Below are 23,008 nucleotides of genomic sequence, written 5' to 3'. Positions count from 1 at the left end.
GTGCAAGGAATCGAACCCGCGACCATCGGAAGTAAAGCGGTATGCTTAACCCCTAGACCCCCATGGCCAACAATATCCATAATAAATACAAAATAAAGATTTTACGTATCTCCTAAATTTAACAAACATTCACTATTTCACTTTCTCTAAAAAACTTAACATAGAAACTACTTAATACACTCTCGTCATTCTCCAGAATAGAACCCGCACTGGTCATGTAAATATTTGTCACATCACGCTATCGCCATTTGTCATTTGCATAACGGTTAGACGTGACAACGAATTTGAACCCACTACCCGCAGTTCAAATCATTATGCAGTCGAAAGTTGCGTTAAATAATGTATGCTCTGGCACCGATTTAAAAAAAACGCTATTAGAAATTGCTCGACAGATTTTGATGGAACAAAGCAATTAGTGGAAAGTTGGTAGTTAATAAACATAATGTATGCTTTGGTACCGATTTAAAAAAAATCGCTCTCAGAAATTGCTCTACACATTTTGATAGAACTAAGAAGTTATTAGAAAGTTGTTAGTTATTAAACAAAAAAAGCGCTCTTCGAAATTACTCGACAGTTTTTAATAGAACAGAAAAATTTGTTTATTATGTAACTAGGAATTCTTAATTGTAACTTAATAGAATAGAATAGAATCTTTTTTATACAAATATACTTAAATTTAAGGACTTTTTAATTATTATATTTTTTTAATCTACCGCTCATTCGGAAAGCTGTCTCATCATAAGAAGAACGAGCAAGAAACTTGTGTGTTGCTCTTTTAAATAATCCTTGTAAGTTCACATTTACAAGTTAAATGTGTGTATACAAACTACCAACCAGCACTAATTTATTACAGTCAAAATATTAAATACACAACCAACTGGTTAAGTAACTAAATAAGACTAAATCAGTTATGACTGTATGAGCTGAGTCCTGGGCCTTTCCCTGAAAAGGGTAAACTCGATAAAAAGATTAAAATGTCAAATAAAACAGTTCCTTTGCAAAAAAGCTTACTATAAAATTGAAGAATTCGTTAACGATAATAATGTTTTTATAGAAAAACTTTAAATGCATAGCACTGACAATATTATCTGATTACACTAATAATGAGTGCGTAGCGATTTCTATGTTGATTATCGCATGTCTCTTACTTGTTACACTGTAATTATTATATAAAAAAAACATCTATTAAAAAGTGCAACACACAAGTTTCTTGCTCATTCTTCTTGTGATGAATCTGCATTCCGAATGAGTGGTGGAATCAAAATATGACTGTTCAAAAGTGCTTGTAATTAGTTTATTTGAATAAAGATTATTTCTATTTCTATTTAAAAAACATAGGATTAAATCAGTCGTAGTGATTAAAGCAGACAAGTGAAAAAACAAATTCTCAATTTGCTTGAATTTTTATATTTATTCCTTTAGTATACCGTTTAATTTTGCTTTGTAAAATATATTTCAGTTGAAGTGTGAGTTATGATAGTGAAACTGTAAAGTTCATTTTAATACGTATGTTATGTATGGACGTATGTTTGAATTACCACTTCGATGGTGGTAATTCAAACATACGGCCCATCTGATGGTAAACGGTTACCGTAGCCTATGGACGCCTGAAACACCAGGGGTGTCACGTGCGCGTTGCCGACCCTTAAGAAACCTTAATATACTATTTATTATGAGTATTTATAATATGAAGCATGTAGCTAGAATTAAATAATAAAAAAAAATAAAGTCGGAGAAACTGCTATCTATACATATAAAATTGGAGTGTCTGTTTGTAATATTGAAATAACCGTTTTACGACATGAATATGAGTATAAATACGGTACATACACCAACATAACATTTTTTACAATATATATATATAATGTCTGTCTGTCTGTCTGTTTGTTCCGGCTAATCTCTGAAATGGCTGGCCCGATTTTGACGGGATTTTTTTGGCAGGTAGCTGATGTATGTTGTGCTTTCACTTTAGAAAAAGAAAGTTTTTTTTTTCAATACTTAATATTTATTGCATTCCATAATATTACAATGAAATATGTTAGTATAGTTAAATTCCACGCGGACGAAGTCGCGGGAACTGCTAGTTATATATGACTGACTTTACCATTTCAAAAGCCGGTGGCATGCGATATATCCAAATGACATTTCGATAGACACAAATTCACTTTTAACAACTCAACCAGTGGTACAAACTCGTCACTCATTTAGATCGCGGCCGGTGAAAGTGCAAGGTGGGTTTCATTCACAGGTCGCAGGTTCGATGACCGGTTTAAGTGGTAATAGGCGGTGAGCGCGCACGCATTGCACTTAAGAAAATATTAGCTTATGTAAAACATTTGTTTATTTGCTTCTATAGTCTGTGGTTTGGATGTGCATTAAATTGAACTACACTATATTAGTTACTAGACGCCATTTTGTTTTTTTAGAATAGAATAGAATAGAATAGAAAATCATTTATTCAAATAAACTTAATTTAACCACTTTTGAATAGTCATAACCTTTTTTTTTATCTACCCATCGTCCGGAAAGCTGTCTCATCACAAGAAGAACGAGCAAGAAACTTGTGTGGTGCTCTTTTAAATAATCCTTGTAAGTTTACATTTACAAGTCGAAACGTGTGAATACAAACTACTAACCAGCACTAAATTATTTGGGTCAAATATAAATATATATGTAAGATTAAATCAGTCATAGTGATAAGAGCAAACCAGTCCCTACAAGCAGCACTCGTTCACGAGTATGACGGATGAGCCAGCCATCACTGCGTTCGACCATATTTTAGGGAGCTAATCGACCCTCCCTGGGCACCACGCCGCCACATGTCTGGACATTTTAGTGACCATGAGTACTCATTGCACTCGACCACGTCACAGCTACTTAAAACTTATTTTTTGAGTTTCTTGCCAGTTCTTCTCAATTGGATCTATATACTGAACTGGACGGTAGGGTAAAAATTATAATGTAAAAACTTGACGTTAATAAGCGGCTTAAATTTCCTACATGAATAAATGATTTCTGAATTTGAATTTATTTGTTTCTATAGTCTGTGGTTTGGATCTTCATTACGATAAGAAATAGAAATAGGAATAAAAATAATCTTTATTCAAATAAACTCATTACAAGCACTTTTGAATAGTCATATTTTGATTCTACCACTCATTCGGAATGCAGATTCATCACAAGAAGAATGAGCAAGAAACTTGTGTGTTGCTCTTTTGGATGGATGTTTTTTTTATATAAATAATTACAGTATAACAAGTAAGAGGCATGCGATAATCAACATAGAAATCGCTACGCACTCATTATTAATGTAATCAGATAATATTGTCAGTGCTATGGATTTAAAGTTTATAAGATAACAATAATAATAAATTTTATTAAGCCATAATCATGTACAGGTATAAATTCATTTTTATAAACAATATGTTGTGATTGTATGAGCTTGGGAACTGAACTAGGCACGAGGCCTGTATCTCAGTAGACCAGTAGATAGATACATAGATTCCTTCATAATATATATGTATAATATGTATGTATTTACGAAAAAAAAAATCTATATCTATATATATTTGTATCAGTTGTCTAGTATCCATAACACAAGCTTTAGCTAGCTTAGTATAATAAATTTATATATGATAAAATATTATAGTAATAGTACTCTATATCAGTTGTTACACGCCATTTTGTTTTCTTTTCTGTGGCAAAAAATAGCCCATATCCGTTCTCATAATATAATCTATGTTCATGTTATAAAAATAGAGATAATCTGCATTCAGATTCACGTGATATAATCTGTGTTCATGTCACAGAAATAGAATAATCTGTATTCAGATAAACTTGACATAAGCACTTTTTAATGGTATTATTATTTTGTTTCTACCACTCATTCGGCACGTAATCGCAAGAAGTTTGAATGTGAAACTTGCGTATTGCCTTTTAAAATGTACGATGTTCAGATTAAAATTTTTAAGAATTTTTAGATTATGTGTAAGAGTATGTCAATGAAGAAGTACTTGAATGAGTTAAAAAAAAAATTAGTTTTAAATATAAAATTGGAATTGATTGCGATGGTTATTTCAATATTACAAACAGACACTGTTTGTAATATTGAAATAACGTATTTTACTACGTGCATATAAATATACATTTTAATCTCAATTGAAATCTTACTCCAAAATAACATTTTTTACAATATTTGTCAGTCTGTCTGTTTGTTCCGGCTATTCTCTGAAATGGCTGGACCGATTTTTTTGGTTAAAAATTCAATTCTGAATTATAAAATGCAACACCTAAAATTTTACGCTCTAGAGGTTTAGCACGCCGCTATACTTCCGATGGTCGCGGGTTCGATTCCTCGCATGATTGTTTGTATCGGTCTGGGTGTTTTCTATGTATAATATGTATAAAAAAAGTAAATGTTCATATCAGTTGTCTAGTACCCATAACACAAGCTCTGCTTACCGTGGGACTAGATGGCGCTGTGTTAATTGTTCAGGGTTATTTATTTATTATTTATTTAATGTAAGAAACTTAACTGACGGTCTTAGACAGTTTTTTATAGTTTAGTACTCAAGGGGAACAACAAATTCAAAGAAAAATAAAAAAAAGTCGTTCGAATTTTCGGACGCCCACTTACCTAGGTGGATCTCGATTTCTTTTTAATTCATCTTTGAGAAAGATGTTTCACATATTTGGTGGTCCGAGGTTCGACCTTTCACGGTCCGTCTGTTTTAGTCGATAGAATGTGTAACATATTTTTTTTATCTACCGATCGTTCGGAAAGTCTTGTCATCAGAAGAAGAACGAGCAAGAAACTTGTGTGTTGCTCTTTTAAATAATCCTTGTAAGTTTACATTTACAAGTCGAAACGTGTGAATACAAACTACCAACCAACACTAATTTATTTGGGTCAAATATAAATATGCAATAAGATTAAATCAGTCGTAGTGATAAGAGCAAACCACTCCTACAAGCAGCACTCGTTCACGAGTATGACGGATGAGCCAGCGATCACTGCGCTCGACCATATTTTTGGGAGCCCAATGACCCGGCCCACCACGCCGTCACATGTCTGGACATTTTAGTGATTTCCTCTTATTAATTGTTTAACCAGTTGGTTATATATTCAATATTTTTTCTATTTGAGTATTTAATTGAATTAGTGCTAATTGGTGGTTTGTATTCACACACTTAAACTTAAAAATGTAAAGTAATAATAAAATTATTTAAAAGAGCAACACGAAAGTTTCTTGATCGTTCTTCTTGTGATGAGACAGGTTTCCGAACGAGCGGTAGATTAAAAAAATGTAATGACTATTCAAAAGTGCTTCAATGTAAGTTTATTTGAATAAATGATTTTCTATTCTATTCTATATGTAATTCCGCACTAGCTACCCGCCCTGGCTTAGCACGGGTGTACAGGTATTACACATATAAACCTTCCTTTTAAATCACTTTATCTATAGCTATTGTAGAAACTGCATTAAAATCCGTTGCGTAGTTTAAAAGATGTGTACCTATAATTCATTATGATGCAAGACTATTGCATTCTATGCATTCTCATTTCTGAGGACAAAGATATCTTGTATCTTCTCTGTTCTTTTCTTTCTTTTTCTATCTTTAATTACTGCCATATCTCACCCTGAAACCGGTCACCCATTCAAGATAGGAGGTCAACAATAGTTAGGGACCAATGTTATCCGTATACCACTTTCCAAAAAGTGGGGTGATGATATTCAGAAAAGTGAAATTCCGAAGCCGACACTCCCGTAAACAACACGACTCTCCTTTCCCTCGTAATCGGTTAAACAAGTTTACGTTAATGACAAAAATGGCCACGGCTGGTTTCTGAATATCCTTTAATATTGACCTCAATACCGGAAAGGCGTTCCATCTCTTTCCGTCTTAACGGCCCGCCGAAAGCGGAAGGGAGAAAGCAGGATGTGAGTCAGTGAAACTTTGGCCAAATTATCGCATAGTTGCGTAAAGAAAGTACCGTCTTGTTTTGTAAATATGGCGCGTGGTATACCCACACGTTATCGAATCAAATCAAATCAAATTAACTTAAATCAAAAATCTTGTATTCATGAAGGATAGTTTAGCACATCATGTTTTTTCCCCCAAAATTCCTTTACTACTGGAATTACCCTTAAATAAATTCAAAACATCTGTTAAATCATATTTACTGAGCAAAGCCTATTACTCACTAAACGATTACTTGAATGACGAGCGTGCATGGCAATAGTTGTTCATGCACGGGATTTTCATTTAATGTTAGACATAGACACCTATATAAATATACATTGTAACAAAACTGGCTTTTAAAAAAAAGATATTCAATTGAGTTTTTGCCAGTTCTTCTCAACTGAACCTGTATACTGAACTGGGCGGTAGGGAAAACATATTGATTACAAAAAATTTCACATTCATAAGCAGCTAAAATCCTAAATGAATTAATGATTTTTGAATTTGAATTTGAAATAATAAGAATGAATACATTGACATTACAATATTGCGAGGCAACAATGTTAGCAGAAAAAATATTAATATAAAAAAAACTTGACATTCATAAGCGGCTAAAATGTCCTACATGAAGATAATATTTTTGAATTTGTATTTCAAATTATATAATACTAACAGACCCGGCCACGCGTTGCTGAGACTAAGGTTCTTGAATAAAATAATATTGCGACTATAAATTGACATGTAAGCTATGCTATCTTTCAAGTTGGATCAAATTGCACACAATGTGCAAGTCTAATTTACAATCGGTTTAGTAGTTTAGGAGTCCATCGCGGACGAACAACGTGACATGTAACTATTATATATAAAGACTAGCTTTTGCACGCGGCTTCGCTCGCGTTAATATATCCCCTTAGGTGTGGAATTTATCAAAATCCTTTTTTAGAGGATGCCTATATCATAGTAGCTTTATGAATGCAAAGTATCAGCCCGATCGGTTTAAATTTGACAAAGTGTCATACAAACTTTCATCCCCTATTTTATCCCCTTGGGGGTAGAATTAATCCAAATCCTTTCTTAACGTTACGTCATAACATCTATCTGCATGCCAAATTTCAGCCCGATCCGTCCAGTAGTTTGGGCTGTGCGTTGATAGATCACTATGTCAGTCACCTTTGAGTTATATATATTTAGATTTACATTAACAATACAATATTGTGAGGCAACAAACTTAAATACCTCGTAATCTTACCTTGCCACTGCAACTTCGATCGCTCTGCCTATAGACAGCAAGGATTCTTCCACCTGCCTCCCTATCTTGGAAGGCATCTCCTCTATCGACCTTCCTGACGTCCTGGCTTCTGCATCTGCATCCTCTGTAACAAATAAGAAACGTTAACTTTCCTTAAAATATGGTAGAACACAACGATGGCTGGCTCACCCGTTGTACTCGTGAAGGGGTACTGCTTGTAGGGACTGGTCTGCTCTGATAATTATGACAGATTTATTTTCTACTGAAGTAACTGTATATTTAACTATCTGACTCGCACAACTTCGTCTGCATCATGCTTACTTGATGTCTATGAATGAATGAATGAAACTTTTTATTGTTTCTCTCACAGAAATACAATTATGTATAAAATAATTAAAAAAAATACAATAAACAAGACAAAGAGGTAACAATTGGCGGCCTTATCGCTAAAAAGCGATCTCTTCCAGGCAACCTTAGGATGGAGAGAAGTGATCAGATTTGCGTCTGGTAGAGGTGTAACGATGGTAACAATATTGGAAGAAATGTTATAAATATACATATAACATAATACAATACAAAATAATGTAATAAACTTACATATATATACATATATATGAATATATATACAATCATACATACATACAACCGTAATACTACTTTACGATATTTATGACGGATAGTTGGATGGTTGGATGTTTGTTACTCTTTCACGTAAAAACTACTCAACGGATTTTGATGAAACTTTACAGTAATGTAGCTTATACACCAGAATAATACCTAAGCTACAAATTTTGTGGGAATGAAACCGCGGGCACACAGAATAAAATATGATATAGTAAAAAAAATGTGTATTGATAGAAAAATACTTCGATCCAGATACGAGGCGCTCATGCCTTTAAACCATAGTGCTCTAACACTTTTATAAATATTATAAATTTATGTCTATATTTTCCCATAGTTTACTATTATTTTCTAAAACAATTGTTCAGTGAAAGTGTTTTAATATTTACCACTCTCATGGGCGATTCCCATGATGTTATTTGTTTCTAATGGAGCTAAATGCTTTCAATGGATTCCCATAGATTTCTATTGATCGTTAACATACTTATTTTATATCTTAAGCAGGCATGATGCCTACGTCTACCTTTTATTTTATCATCGCATTACTCGCCGTCGACAGGGAATTCATCCCCACACGCTGGAACCTAAGTGGTCTCGGACAGTGCGGTTTCAGAGGAGCTTCCTCCCGCGTACACTTACATTGTGGAATGAACTACCTGCCGAGGTTTTCTCGAGAGACTACAGCATGGGGTTTTTCAAGAAGAGTAAATTAAGGTTGCTTAGGGGTTAGCAATACGCAAGTTGCTTGCTCGTATATGCATGTAGTAAGAAACGGTTATTTCAATATTACAAACAGACACTCCAATTTTATATGTATAGATAATTGATGCTTCTTTTTTTTCTTTCTTTTAATCTATACTGTCCACATAGTGCTATCTAGGTCAAAGTAGAGTTGTGTTATGGGTACTAGATAACTGATGCAAATACTTAGATATTTTGTTTTGTAAATACATACATAATGTACATAGAAAACACTTGGACCGATACAAACAATCATACTCATGAATACAAATGTTTTTACAATGCAAGTAATCGAACCCGCGATCATCGGACGTAAAGCAGTGTGCTAGACCGCTAGACCAGCGAGGTCTAGGTTATAGGACCTTATGTTACAACTGATAGAAATACTTATATTTTTTTTTGTGAATATATTACAATAATAATACAAATCCACAATTTACACAACGCCATCTAGTGCCAATATAAGTAGAGCTTGTGTTATGGGTACTAGACAACTCTATACAAGTACATAGATATTTTTTTTATAAATACAAACACACGGACCGATACAAACAATGATTCTCATGAATCAAAGCGACCAATGGAATAATAATAATAATTTATTTATTAACTTGTCACATGGTAATTTGATCTTATAATCGAATCGATTGAAACCACGACCATCAGAAATAAGGCTGTGTGCTTAACCACTACACCACCAAGGTCCGATGGATACTGATTTCTTCACAGTATCTATCTAAATACGAGATTTTTACCGTTTTAATCTAGTTTTCACATTTAGCACTTTCGTGTTAGTGAAATCGTTTAGAAAATTGTAAAGTTGATTATTCTAAACTGACACAAACCATATAATAATAGAAAAGTCATATTGTCTGTCTTTTGTTATCGATAATTGATAGTTAACTTAAACAATTGAGGGAAATGAGTCAGAGCGTAGTTTCTCGGCTTAAACTATATTCCGAACTGACGGTAGATTTGACATATCATAAGAGTCTGTAATAGACCTACATGAATAAAGATATTTTGAATTTGAATTATCTGAACTGACGGTAGATTTGACATATCATAAGTGTCTGTAATAGACCTACATGAATAAAGATTTTCTGATTTTGAATTATCTGAACTGACGGTAGATTTGACATATCATAAGAGTCTGTAATAGACCTACATGAATAAAGATTTTCTGAATTTGAATTATCTGAACTGACGGTAGATTTGACATATCATAAGAGTCTGTAATAGACCTACATGAATAAAGATATTTTGAATTTGAATTATCTGAACTGACTGTAGATTTGACATATCATAAGAGTCTGTAATAGATCTACATGAATAAAGATTTTTTGAATTTAAATTATCTGAACTGACGGTAGATTTGACATATCATAAGAGTCTGTAATAGACCTATATGAATAAAGATATTTTGAATTTGAATTATCTGAACTGACTGTAGATTTGACATATCATAAGAGTCTGTAATAGACCTACATGAATAAAGATTTTCTGAATTTGAATTATCTGAACTGACGGTAGATTTGACATATCATAAGAGTCTGTAATAGACCTACATGAATAAAGATATTTTGAATTTGAATTATCTGAACTGACGGTAGATTTGACATATCATAAGAGTCTGTAATAGACCTACATGAATAAAGATATTTTGAATTTGTATTATCTGAACTGACGGTAGATTTGATATATCATAAGAGTCTGTAATAGACCTACATGAATAAAGATTTTCTGAATTTGAATTATCTGAACTGACGGTAGATTTGACATATCATAAGTGTCTGTAATAGACCTACATGAATAAAGATTTTCTGATTTTGAATTATCTGAACTGACGGTAGATTTGACATATCATAAGAGTCTGTAATAGACCTACATGAATAAAGATATTTTGAATTTGTATTATCTGAACTGACGGTATATTCAGATTCAGTACAAGTATTTTAATTTAAAAAAAAAAATTATACATTTAATAAAATTCTAAAGTTGTATATTAAGTTTTGTTAACTGTAAGCACATTTGTTATATAAGTAAATATCATAGTTACCTATAATTAAGCTTAGTATAATAAATATATTGTAAATAAATTATATATTTTTTCGACGACCTCGGTGGTCTAGCGGTATAGCGCACCGCTTTACTTCCGATGGCCGCGGATTCTATTCCTCGCACGGCACAAAGATTTGTATTCATGAGTATGATTGTTTTAATCGGTCTGGGTGTTTTCTATGTATAATATGTATGTATTTACTAAAGAAAATTTGATTATTACGAAAGATAACACAAGCTTTAGTTAGCTTAACTTGGGTCTAGATGGCGCTGTGTGAATTGTACTTAGTAGTTTATTATTATATATGATACTAGCAGGGCTACGGTTAAATAATATTGCGACTACAAATTCAGATGTAAGCTATCCTATATTTAAAGTTAGTTTTGAAGTTTAACTTGGGTCTAGATGGCGCTGTGTGAATTGTCCTGAGATTATTATTATTGTATAGATCGGATCAGATTGACCGACATTAAAAGTAGAGTATGTCGTTCTTAAACTATTACGTGGTAACCAGTTTTTATGACAGTTAACAGCTGTCAAATATATTTTCAAATTGATTATAATTTTATTCATTCATTCATAATTTAAGAGAGTCGGTACAGCTTTTGCCACTTTCCACGATCTTCCATCATATTGTACTTATCCATAATCTATACATATAAATAAAATTGTAGTTTCTGTTTGTAATATTAAAATAACCGTTTTTTACTACATGTATATGAATATAAATACGGTACAAACGCCAAAATTTTTTTTTTTAGAATTTTTGTCAGTCTGTCTGTTTGTTAGTTCCGGCTAATTTCTGAAATGGCTGGATCGATTTTTACGGGTCTGTTTTTGGCAGGTAGCTGATGTAATAAGGAGTAACTTAGGCTACTTTTATTTTAGAAAAATGTAATTAAATTCCACGCGGACGGAGCCGCGGGTCCAGCTATAGTCCATAATATTATTATAGAACAAATCTTAATATTATAAATGCGAAAATTTGTAAGTATGGATGTTTGGTACTCTTTCACGCAAAACCTACTGAACGGATTTTGATGAAACTTTACAATAATATAGCTTATACATCAGAATAACACGTAGACTATATTTTATATTTAAATTTTGTTGTTTGAGGAAAAATCGACAAATCTAACGTAACACTACAATTATGGGCCATAAAGTGTTTAATTGACTTTCTACGATACATATTTATAAGGTAACCGGTTCAAACCCGGTTTTAGATGTAAAAATTCTTGGTTTAACACGAAAAATACGCGATCATTATGTTTTACGCACAATATTTCACAGAATATTCGATACGCGTGATTTTATATCTGTTATAAATAATAGGCGTGGAGAATCGGTATCACTGGGTCACTAGAACATGTATTTGAAAGCTTTATACTGTTATCTTATCCAAGAAATACCAGAAATCCTAATAGATTGGTACTTGCTAAAACCCATACAATGACACAGTACACAAAAAACTGTGAAAATATGTGTATAAGAATTTATAATTGCATTCCTGAGACATTAAAGACGAATAAGAAAATATTATTTAAGAAGACATTACGAGAATGGTTAAAAAATAAGGAATTTTACAGTTTAAACAATTTTTTGACAATGTATAAATACCGACTAGAGAGATCCTATTTAACTATTATTATAATTATTATTATTATTTCTTTCTGTATAGTTAATTATGTATAATTTTAAACAATACTATTTTGCATGCCATTACTATGGCAAAACACATGATACTAAGTTTTAATTACCATCTTTTATACTATGTTTTTTAAGCATATATATTATTATTATTATCTTATCTTATGGTGTTACATATGAATGTGGATGGTTATAGGGGCAGAGGAAGGACTAAAGGAAGGACCGAATAAGAGATGGATGGACTGTGTGAAAGATGGATGGTCTGTTCAGGTTGCGAATACTGCTTAGATTTTTTGTTTTTTTTTTATATAGCATATGCTGGTGGTCACTCTATTCTCCCAAATTTGAATTTAAATGAAATAGTATTATTGTAAATATATACAACATTAAAAAAAATACGAGCTGAGTTTCTTGTCAGTTCTTCTCATGTCGAAATCATTCCGAACTGACGGTAGATTTGACATATCATAAGAGTCTGTAATAGACCTACATGAATAAAGATATTTTGAATTTGAATTTGATAATATGGTAAGAAAGATATGATGAAAAGATAAGATATATAACTAGATGACTGTTCGTTTTCTTTTATTAAGTGTTTGAGATATTACTCTGTGCTTGGTCGAAATTTGACCACCGGTAAACCAATAGTTATTATTATTGGTGTATTTTTTAATTGAGGTTTTCGCTGACCTGTAGCACTGCGACCTACATAGATCTATTGTGCTCGCCCTTTTTCAGAGTTCGCTACCTAGACCCGTCAGGGTTAAGAATTGAAGGATATTCTTAGGAGCGATGGTTTTTATCTCCTCAGGATAGTGTATAGTTTCAAAAGGAGGTAGTTACCTTTTCAGGACTAAAAAGCTGAACCGATCGTAATGAAATTTCACAAGAAAATATATTGTGTTACGAGTTTGTTTTATTTAGAACAGAGACTAGATGGCGCTGTGTAAATTGTCGTTGGTTGTTATTACATTTTGTTGTACACAGTTGCCTTGGTGTTTTTTCATCCAGTGCTCTTACTTTTTTTTATTTATAATACAGGGGACAAACTTGCATGCGGCTCACCTGATGGTAAGTGATTACCGCCGCCCATGTGCACCCGCAACACCAGGGGAATTGCAACTACGTTGTCGGCCTTTTAAAAAGGAATAAGCTCTTTTCTTGAAGGTTTCAATATCGTATCGGTTCGGAAATACCATTGCTGTAAAGTGATTCCACAATGTGGTTGTGCGAGGCAAAATGTTTCTAGAAGACCGCCATTCATCCAGATGATCAGGATGGTATTTCAGTTTCTGGCGGGTGGTACGGTGGTGAAACTCAGCAGCTGGTATTAATCCGAACAATTCCTCAGAACACTCCCCGTGATATATGCGGTAGAAAATGCACAGAGATGCAATATCACGCCGTAAAGCCAATGGGTCGAGTCTGTCACATTGACGTTGATTACCAATGATTCTGGCTGCTCGGTTCTGAACTTTAGATTTCCTTTTGACAAAATTGCAATAGCATACGCTGGCGGTCATTCTATTCTATCTAATTTTGAATTTAATAACAAATCAGATTTATTTTAATATTGCATATTTGAAAGGAATAAGAGCTGAGTTTCTTATCAGTCCTTAGATCCAATACTCTCCGAACTGATGGTAGTTTTTGAGATATTATAAGTGTCTGAAATAAGACCTATATGAATAAAGATTTTTAGATTTGATTTGATTTGTTTGTAATGTAAGTTGGAGTCTATTCTCCGCAATTAGCCCCTCATCTGGGCCGTGGTGTGTGTAGAGCCAGACTACTGAAGCAGCCAGCCCAGTTCCTCCCAAAAGTGCAGTCTCCTGGTGTCTTGCCAGGCAAACTTAGGAGAGCCAACCCAATGTAATGTAAGTTGGAGTCCATTCTCCGCAATTAGACTCTCATCTGGGCCGTTGTGCGTGTAGAGCCAGACTACTAAAGTAGCCAGCCAAGCGCAGAAGTCTCCTGGTATCTTCACAGGCAAACTTAGGAGAGCCAACCCAATGTAATGTAAGTTGGAGTACATTCTCCGCAATCAGTCCCTCATCTGGACCGTGGTGCGTGTAGAGCCAGACTACTAAAGTATCCAGCCAAGCTCCTCCCAAAAGCGCAGTCTCCTGGTGTCTTCACAGGCAAACTTAGGAGAGCCAACCCCATGTAATGTAAGTTGGAGTCTATTCTCCGCAATCAGTCCCTCATCTGGGCCGTTATGCGTGTAGAGCCAGACTACTAAAGTAGCCAGCCAAGCTCCTCCCACAAGCACAGTCTCCTGGTGTCTTCACAGGCAAACTTAGGAGAGGCAACCCAATGTAATGGGGGGAAAGGGGATTGTTAGTAATGTGGATTGATAATCTCATTGCTAGCAATGTACCATGTCAGGTTGACCTCCACGCGGTTCCCCCTGGAAACCATCGTGATAAATTACTGGTGAATTTGTCACGATGGGCTAACTGGCCTGACCTCATGTTCATCTTATCATCCTCCACTGGTGCCCCGCCAGCGTAAACCATTAGCGCAGGCGGGTGCACCATTCCATTATCATCCACTAGAAAAAACCCAATGTAATGTAAGTTGGAGTCCATTCTCCGCAATTAGACTCTCATCTGGACCGTCGTGCGTGTAGAGCCAGACTACTGAAGTACCCAGCCAAGCTCCTCCCAAAAGAGCAGACATCTGCTGGTGTCACAGGCTTCACGGAGCGACCTCACTGTTCCGAGGATTTGTGTTCGTTGTGTGGCCACTGCAAGCACTCCAGGATTACGCGAACAGCCGTGTCTTCGGCTTCAAACCAGCCCCGACAAGAGGGACTGTCTGTAGCACCTATTGTGTACAGGTGTTTGTTTAAGGTACAGTGGCCAGTTATTGCCCCTATCATTATTTTAAGGTGTGATTTGTTTGTAATAAATGTATGTATTTTGAATCATAGCAACTCTTTCTGCAGTCAGATTACGAAGTGTGACTGCATTCTGCGGTTAGCCTGCGATGTGAATAGACAGATACAACTGGATGTTGTGACTAGAAAGGTTGAAATTACATACAGATAGACATCACTGCTTAGCGGTTTAGCTGTTTATTTGCGTCTCCATGATAATATCTATATAAACTAATATACAGAGACTAGTTAAAGAATGGACCGAAAGACTATGTAAAGAGAAGAACTGTTTTTTTAAAACTTAATAATATTATAAACGCAAATGTTTGTAAGCAAAAGTAATGAACGGATTTTGAAAAAACTTTACTGTAATATAGATTATGCATCAGAGTAATACATACCTACGTATATTTTTTTATTGAAATTTAACGCTACCCACTAGCTGTAATAAATAAATAATCTTGGACAATTACCACAGCGCCATCTAGTCCACGGTAAGCAGAGCTTATGTTATAGGTACTAGACAACTAATATAATATTTAGATATTTTTTTGTATACATACAAAAATATATATATAACAAAATCTTTTATTTATAAAAATAAGCAAATTCACGAGCAACACATACTAAGTTTTTATATAAGATAAGTCCATTCAAGTAATTTTTTATTTTGCAAACATGCGCAAGGTCATTTGAAAAGAATACGAGCTGAGTTTCTTGTCAGTTCTTCTCATCTCGAGATCATTTCGTACTGACGGTAGATTTGACATATCATAAGAGTATGTAATAGACCCACATGAATAAAGATATTTTGATGATTTGATTTGATAGATACATTTTTTTATAAATACACACCTAACGTACATATTAAAGATTATGGGAACTATTTATTAAAGATTTTAAAATCAAATAATTTGATGTGGGTACTATTCAGAGCATACTACATGTCCCTACTACGGATATTGGTCTGCGGTTGCAGAGCAATATCTTAATAAATAGATCCCTCGCAGTTGGCAATTATTTGTTTGTTTATTATTTTTAAAAATTGTTCTGATTAGTTTGCAATAATGGGGTTGACATGTCTGAAAACAAAAACCCCAAATATAATCTAGATTAAAAAACATAAAAATTATACTCATGAATACAAATGTTTGTGCCGTGCGAATCGAACCCGCGACCATCGGATGTAAAGCGCTGTGTTAAACTGCTACACCACCGAGGCCGTCTATAATGTCAGTGAATATTATCTGTCTTCAATTATTTATATATTATCTACAAATGATAATGAAGAGAAAATGCTATAACATGTATATATGATTGTATGAACACACGAGGAGAAAATATTTATCTATAATGAGATTTCAATACGAGACGATCTCTAGAAAATTGCTGTCAATCTTCACTTGATTACCGTAATATGTATCTTATGATAAATAATATATTTTATACTAGCTGTGCCGCAAGTTTCAACCGAAATTTATAGGCCACTAGCTGTTCTAAAATAAAAGTAGCCTAAGTTACTCCTTATTACATCAGCTACCTGCCAAAAAAGGTCCCGTCAAAATCGGTGCAGCCATTTCAGAGATTAAATTCAAATTCAAATTCAAAAATCATTTATTCATGTAGGACATTTTAGCCGCTTATGAACGTCAAGTTTTTACATTGTAATTTTTTTTTTTCTACCGTCGATTAGGGAATAAATTAATTTGCCGGAACTAAATACTAATAATCAAATTAATTACCCGGAACGAACAAACAGACAGATAGACAGACAAAAATTGTAAAAAATGTTATTTTGGTGTATGTACCGTATTTATATTCATGCATGTAGTAAAAAACGGTTATTTCAATATTACAAACAGACACTCCAATTTTATTTATATGTATAGATGATTGCAGTGTAATTATGTGATATACTAGTGCTTCTTTTGTTATTTATTTTTAATATATTATTTAATGTATTTATTCTATATTTGTAATAGGAAATAAGCTGATTTATTACTTTATTGTAGTATTAAATGAAACTTGTTGTACACCACAGATGTGGTAAAAAAAACATTGTAATAACCTTTGCTCACATTGTCTCTAAATTATAATATCTTTGTATTATCTGTGCAATAAAGAATATATTATAAACGATTTTTCGTACCTTTTAAATTGTATACATTATTTGTAATAAAATAAAAATATAATAATTTCGCAGTCCGATAAGCTAAGAAATAATTGGATAATATATTTTAAATATTAAATTATTACAACTAAGAACCTAAAATTAAAAACCTTAAAAATATAATATAATAACTAAATTATATTATTAAAAGGAGTCCTTTTAGGCAAAGTTCCGTTGATACTGGCAGCGTTCCCTCTACTAATTCTTTGTCCAAGGTAGCTGCCAGCTCTTCGGTCTTCTGTGATGTCGACTAACCTTTTCGTTATTTCTTTGAAATGTCTTATAGCGCTGGGACCTCACGGACCAAGGGTCTCGACACCGAATGGGACAAAACCATATTCGGAGCCTAGACCCCTGTGTTTACATGTTTAATTTTAGGTTCTTAATAGTACAATTAAGTTATGTAAATAAAGTAAAATTATTACTTTCCGATTGTTAAATATTTATTATAAATAGTCAATTATTACTTCCCGATTATTTATCAATATTAATAATAAATAAAATATATGTAAACTGTACAGAACATAATGCAATTTATTTATTTACAAAAAAAAACTGTCCCCTTTAGTATTACAAAATATATAAATTTGGTTTAATAAAAATACTTATATGTAATATAAAAAATAATATATTATATTTTTTAATCGATAAAGCGGTTTGTTACGTTTAATAATTCTTTATTATCTATATATAAATACGTGAAACAAAAATTTTGTACACCATTTTGGAAAAATTGCGCGGATGCATCTCGCATATGCAATTTATCTCACTTATAATAATATGTTATATGTACTTATAGTTTACTAGCTGTCCCGGTATGTTGTATCAAAAAAAAAAAGAAACTAAAAATTTTGTCTTAAATAATAAAAAACAAAATTTTAGGGGTGGACTACCCCTAACATTTAGGGGGATGAAAATAGATGTAGCCCGATTCTCAGACCTACTCAATACGCTCACAAAATTTCATGAGAATCGGTCAAGCCGTTTCGGAGGAGTATGGGAACGAAAACTGTGACACGAGAATTTTATATATAAGATATAGAGAAGGAGAGCAGAATGATATTTTTTTAAATTATGTATAATAATATATAATCAATAAAAAACACACGTATATATACTCTATTGTCAATTAATTATGGTCGAATTTCGACCACTAACCAACCACTAGATTAAATAATGTTATGTTACATGTATGACCAAACATACTATGTAATTTGTTTTAATATATAAACATATCATCTGTTATTTTTTATATATAATATATATAAATAACTTTCTATGTGTTTAATGAAATATTTGATTAATAAAATATTTGTTCTCTTTGTATTTGGTTCATTAGTTATATTTCAATGTATGATCATACATATGTACTATATAATTTATTTTAATATACAAACAGATGATCCGTTATTTTTTTATGTAATAGAAATAGAAATAATCTTTATTCAAATAATCTTAATATAAGCACTTTTGAATAGTCAAGGTTTTTGATTCTACCGCTTATTCGGAATGCAGATTCATCACAAGAAGAATAAGCAAGAAACTTGTGTGTTGCTCTTTTAAATAAATATTGATTTGCTTATATTTAATTAACAACAAGGATTAGGCATGCGACAATCAACATGGAAACCGCTACGCACTTAATCTCTGTTCAATCAGATAACATTGTCAGCACTATGAATTTTAAGTTAGATATTTTCTACAAAATCATTATTATCATTTATAAATTCTTCAATTTTATAATTAGCTTTTTTACAAAGAAAATATTTTATAACAAATTTGAATTTTTTTCCTGGCAAATTGAGTACTCTGGGAGTTTGTTGTGAAACCTTACGCAATTTCCATAAAACGAATTACCAACTTTCGTCATATAATAATAAATTCAAAGAATTTTTTTTATTTGGTTTGATATAATAAAAGGTGAACCAAATACATTAGATACACAATAAATATTATATTATATAATAATTATGCTTTTTTTATATAGCATATGCTGGTGGTCACTATATTCTCGCAAATTTGAATTTAAATGAAATAGTATTATTGTAAATATGTACAACATTAAAAAAAAATACGAGCTGAGTTTCTTGTCAGTTCTTCTCATCTCGAAATCATTCCGAACTGACGGTAGATTTGACATATCATAAGAGTCTGTAATAGACCTACATGAATAAAGAAAAAAAAATAGAAGAGTAACCCTACCTTGCCATATCTTCCGTTGCACCTTAACCTCCTTATCCAATCGATCCAGCACCTTCTCAAGTGTACAGCTCCAGGCGTTCTTCGTGTTGAAACATTCGATGAAATGATTAAAACTGGGCATTAAACTTTTACCGAAACTAACCACATACTCATAGGTACTGTCCAACAAACTAGCGGATTGTGCCTGACTGCAGATTATTAATAGAAATATAATTTTTAACTTGGACATTTTGTTGACAAGTGTTGTTACTCTCAAGGCAAAGGTTGGACTAGTGTGAGCATCATTTTCTTTGCGTATATACCAGTACTTTCATTTTAAGGTGAGCAGGTTTGCGCGGGTGAGCACATTCGATGAGTCGGTGGCGTAGTGGATACACGACTCCTTGCTGATCTTAGGTTCGATTCTCGAATAATATGAATATTTGTAGATATCTATATTTTATTAATATTATAAATGCGAAAGATTGTGAGTACGGATTTTTGTTACTCATTCACGCAGAAACTACTGAACGGATTTTGTTGAAACTTCTTCTTTACTTATAAACTTGAAGTTAATAAATAAATAAGTGCTATTCTAAATCAATATATGTAATTTTGCTCGTTGAGTTACATAATTATTTATTGAGTAGATTTTTGTATTCCTGTGACGCCTAATTCTTTTTTATGTTTTCATTTCACATGCAAGTTAAAATTCATAGTGTTTCATTTCTTATTAATATATTATACTAGCTTTTGCCCGTGACTTCGCTCGTATTAATTTATGCCCTTAGAGGTGGAATTTATAAAAATCCTTTCTTAGGGGATGTCTACGTCATAGTAGCTGTATGAATGAAAAGTCTCAGCCCGATCGGTTCAAAATTGACAAAGTTTCATATAAAATTTCATCCCCTATTTTATCCCCTTGGGGGTAGAATAAATCAAAATCCTTTCTTAGCGGATGCCTACGTCGTAACATCTACCTGCATGCCAAATTTCAGCCCGATCCGTCTAGTGGTTTGGGCTGTGCGTTGATAGATCACTATGTCAGTCACCTTTGAGTTATATATATATATAGACTTAATTTTCGTACATGTATATACTTGTTTATAACATTCAGTTATATTACAAACAGATATCGATATGAATAAAAATCTTATCTATCTATCTAAAAATTAAACTAAACTCGAGCTAAAAAAAGTAGGTTATGTATGTTATACATTATGTATAAATGTAAATTATATTTCATTAATATTAAAACTCTATGGTGAATATTTATACTCTGTTTATTTTCAAGGTCAACAGTGGCAAAACAGTGTTTTGGCAAATGTATATGTATATAAATTTCTCAACTGACCATACCTAATATGTACCATACTGTGCTAACATTATTTCACATTACTAACTATTCTTCCCCCCATTATAAGATCATAAGTCCTCTCTTCTAGGTTGCTTGTAAGAGATTGCTTATACCGATAAGGCCTTTTGTAATTCCTTTAGTATTTACTGTATTTTCTTATTGTTTCATCTGTGTACGGAATAAAGAGATTTGTTATTATTATTTTTATTATTTACTTCTCGTCTTTCAACGGTAATTTTGGTATGTACGGCCCTAAGCCAAGTACATAGCAATGTTATAATTTGAGGTGAATCTTATACAATTCTCGTGTCACAGTTTTCGTTCCCATACTCCTCCGAAACCGCTTGACCGATTCTCATGAAATTTTGAGAGCGTATTGAGTAGGTCTGAGAATCGGCCAACATCTATTTTTCATGCCCCTAAATGTTAGGGGTAGTCCACCCCTAATTTTTTTTTTGTAGTTTAAGGCAAAACAACGTTTGCTGGGACAGATAGTGTACTATAAATATCGGTTTAATCTGTTTGTAAAAAAATTCTGACAATGCGGCATGTGTAGGCTAGGCTAGGATAACAGCCTTCTGTAGTTGGCAGTATATATTAGGAGGCAAGTTAATATTATTATTATTATAAATTAATAAAATACTCTAAGATGTCACCTATTTTTTTTTTACAATTAACACAGCGCCATCTGTGTACTCCCACTGTAAGCAGTGGTTGTGTTATAGGTACTAGAGTTATGTATGTATTAAAAAAAATATATAAATACTTAGATACTTCTCTGTAAATACATACATAATATCCTGTGTACTCTCTTCTCCATACTTTTTTATTGTTCGTCTCCCTCTTATTTGAAAAATAGATTTCAGTTCACAAGTGACTCCCATTCTCGTATTCTTCGTTCATCCCATAATCTCCTCATCTCAACCCCTTCCTATCACTCAGGTTTTATGTCTAATTCGTTTACTATCACTGCTATTAGCCTCTGGAATAGAATACCTGTACAACTGCGTAAAGCATCGAGTAAGCCCATTCTTAAAAAGAAATTATTTAATTTTCTTTTGAATCACCAAAATGAGTTATAACTGTATTGCATTGTACTAGTATTATATTTATCTATATTTAGCATTAATGTATGACATTATATAATATCAGGTATACTATATATATGATTATATGTATGTATATATTTATTTGTATTTCATATATATTATATAATATTTTTTAGTAACTTTGTAATTGTTTTTTGACATAACTGCCCCACAACGCTTTCTGTATACCTAAAGGTTAGTTGGTCGAGAATACCATACGGCATTAAGCTCGCTTTTGTACAAGTTATATTGTGCATTAAAGAATAAATAAATATACATAGAAAACACCCAGACTGATATAATCATACTCATGAATACAAATGTTTCTGCCGTGCGAATCGAACCCTCGACCATCGGAAGTAAGCGGTGTGCTACCGCTAGGCCACCGAGGCCTACAAATATATAGGCTATATAACATCACGCTATGACCAATAGGAGCGGAGCAGGAATGTAAAATAGGAAAAACAACAGCAATATGAAGGGCGGTAGTCGGTTAGTCTAAAGCGGTTTTTTTTTAAATACATTTTTCCACAGACATATTCGTCCGTGCCTTTTTTAATTTACTTTAATATTATTATATTTATTTAATTTCCACTTTTGTACAACTCCAGCCGAGATGTTACAATTTGCCTAACAGTGACACCGAGGCAGACCTTATCCGTCTGGCCCAGAACCACCGCTGGCCGGCCGGGTGAGTTGACAACATGCAGTGTCACCTATCTTTATTAGGAGCCAGTTACATTTACCAATATGCATATACAATTATATAAATCTTACACTACTACTAATTTCACAGTTTTCATTACATTGTGTTGTATTGTTACATTATGAATTCTTACATGCATATACAATTATATGAAATCTTATTTTAACATTATTTTCAAAGTTCACTATTTTTTGTGTGTAATATATATATTTTTTTCTCTCAAGGGGGGAATATCTATGGGACACAGTCACCTAGATCCATAAAATATAATTGCATTTAATAATGTCTAGTAAGACAAATTCAATATTGTCTACTAGGCACTGCTGTATCTAAACTGT

General features: G+C 32.9%; 1 protein-coding gene across 1 annotated transcript in view; it reads right to left on the bottom strand.

Moving 5' to 3' along the window:
* LOC131855344 (uncharacterized) overlaps positions 1 to 19,797 on the bottom strand; it is a 35,929-nt gene extending 16,132 nt beyond the window's left edge. Inside the window, exons 1-2 of the mRNA XM_059206599.1 lie at positions 19,541 to 19,797; positions 7,214 to 7,337 (exon numbers count right to left, since the gene is read on the bottom strand). Coding sequence (XP_059062582.1) covers positions 7,214 to 7,337; positions 19,541 to 19,769 — 353 coding nt within the window. The 5' untranslated portion in view covers positions 19,770 to 19,797. The remainder of the gene's footprint in view (positions 1 to 7,213; positions 7,338 to 19,540) is intronic.
* Positions 19,798 to 23,008: the final 3,211 nt, after the last annotated feature.

The sequence above is a fragment of the Achroia grisella genome, unplaced genomic scaffold (genome assembly GCF_030625045.1).
Source record: "Achroia grisella isolate CSIRO2021 unplaced genomic scaffold, CSIRO_AGI_Agris_v1 utg1360, whole genome shotgun sequence".
NCBI classification, from domain to species: domain Eukaryota; kingdom Metazoa; phylum Arthropoda; class Insecta; order Lepidoptera; family Pyralidae; genus Achroia; species Achroia grisella.
Note: the sequence above shows the minus strand (reverse complement) of the source record. Positions and strands in the feature narration are given on the sequence as shown.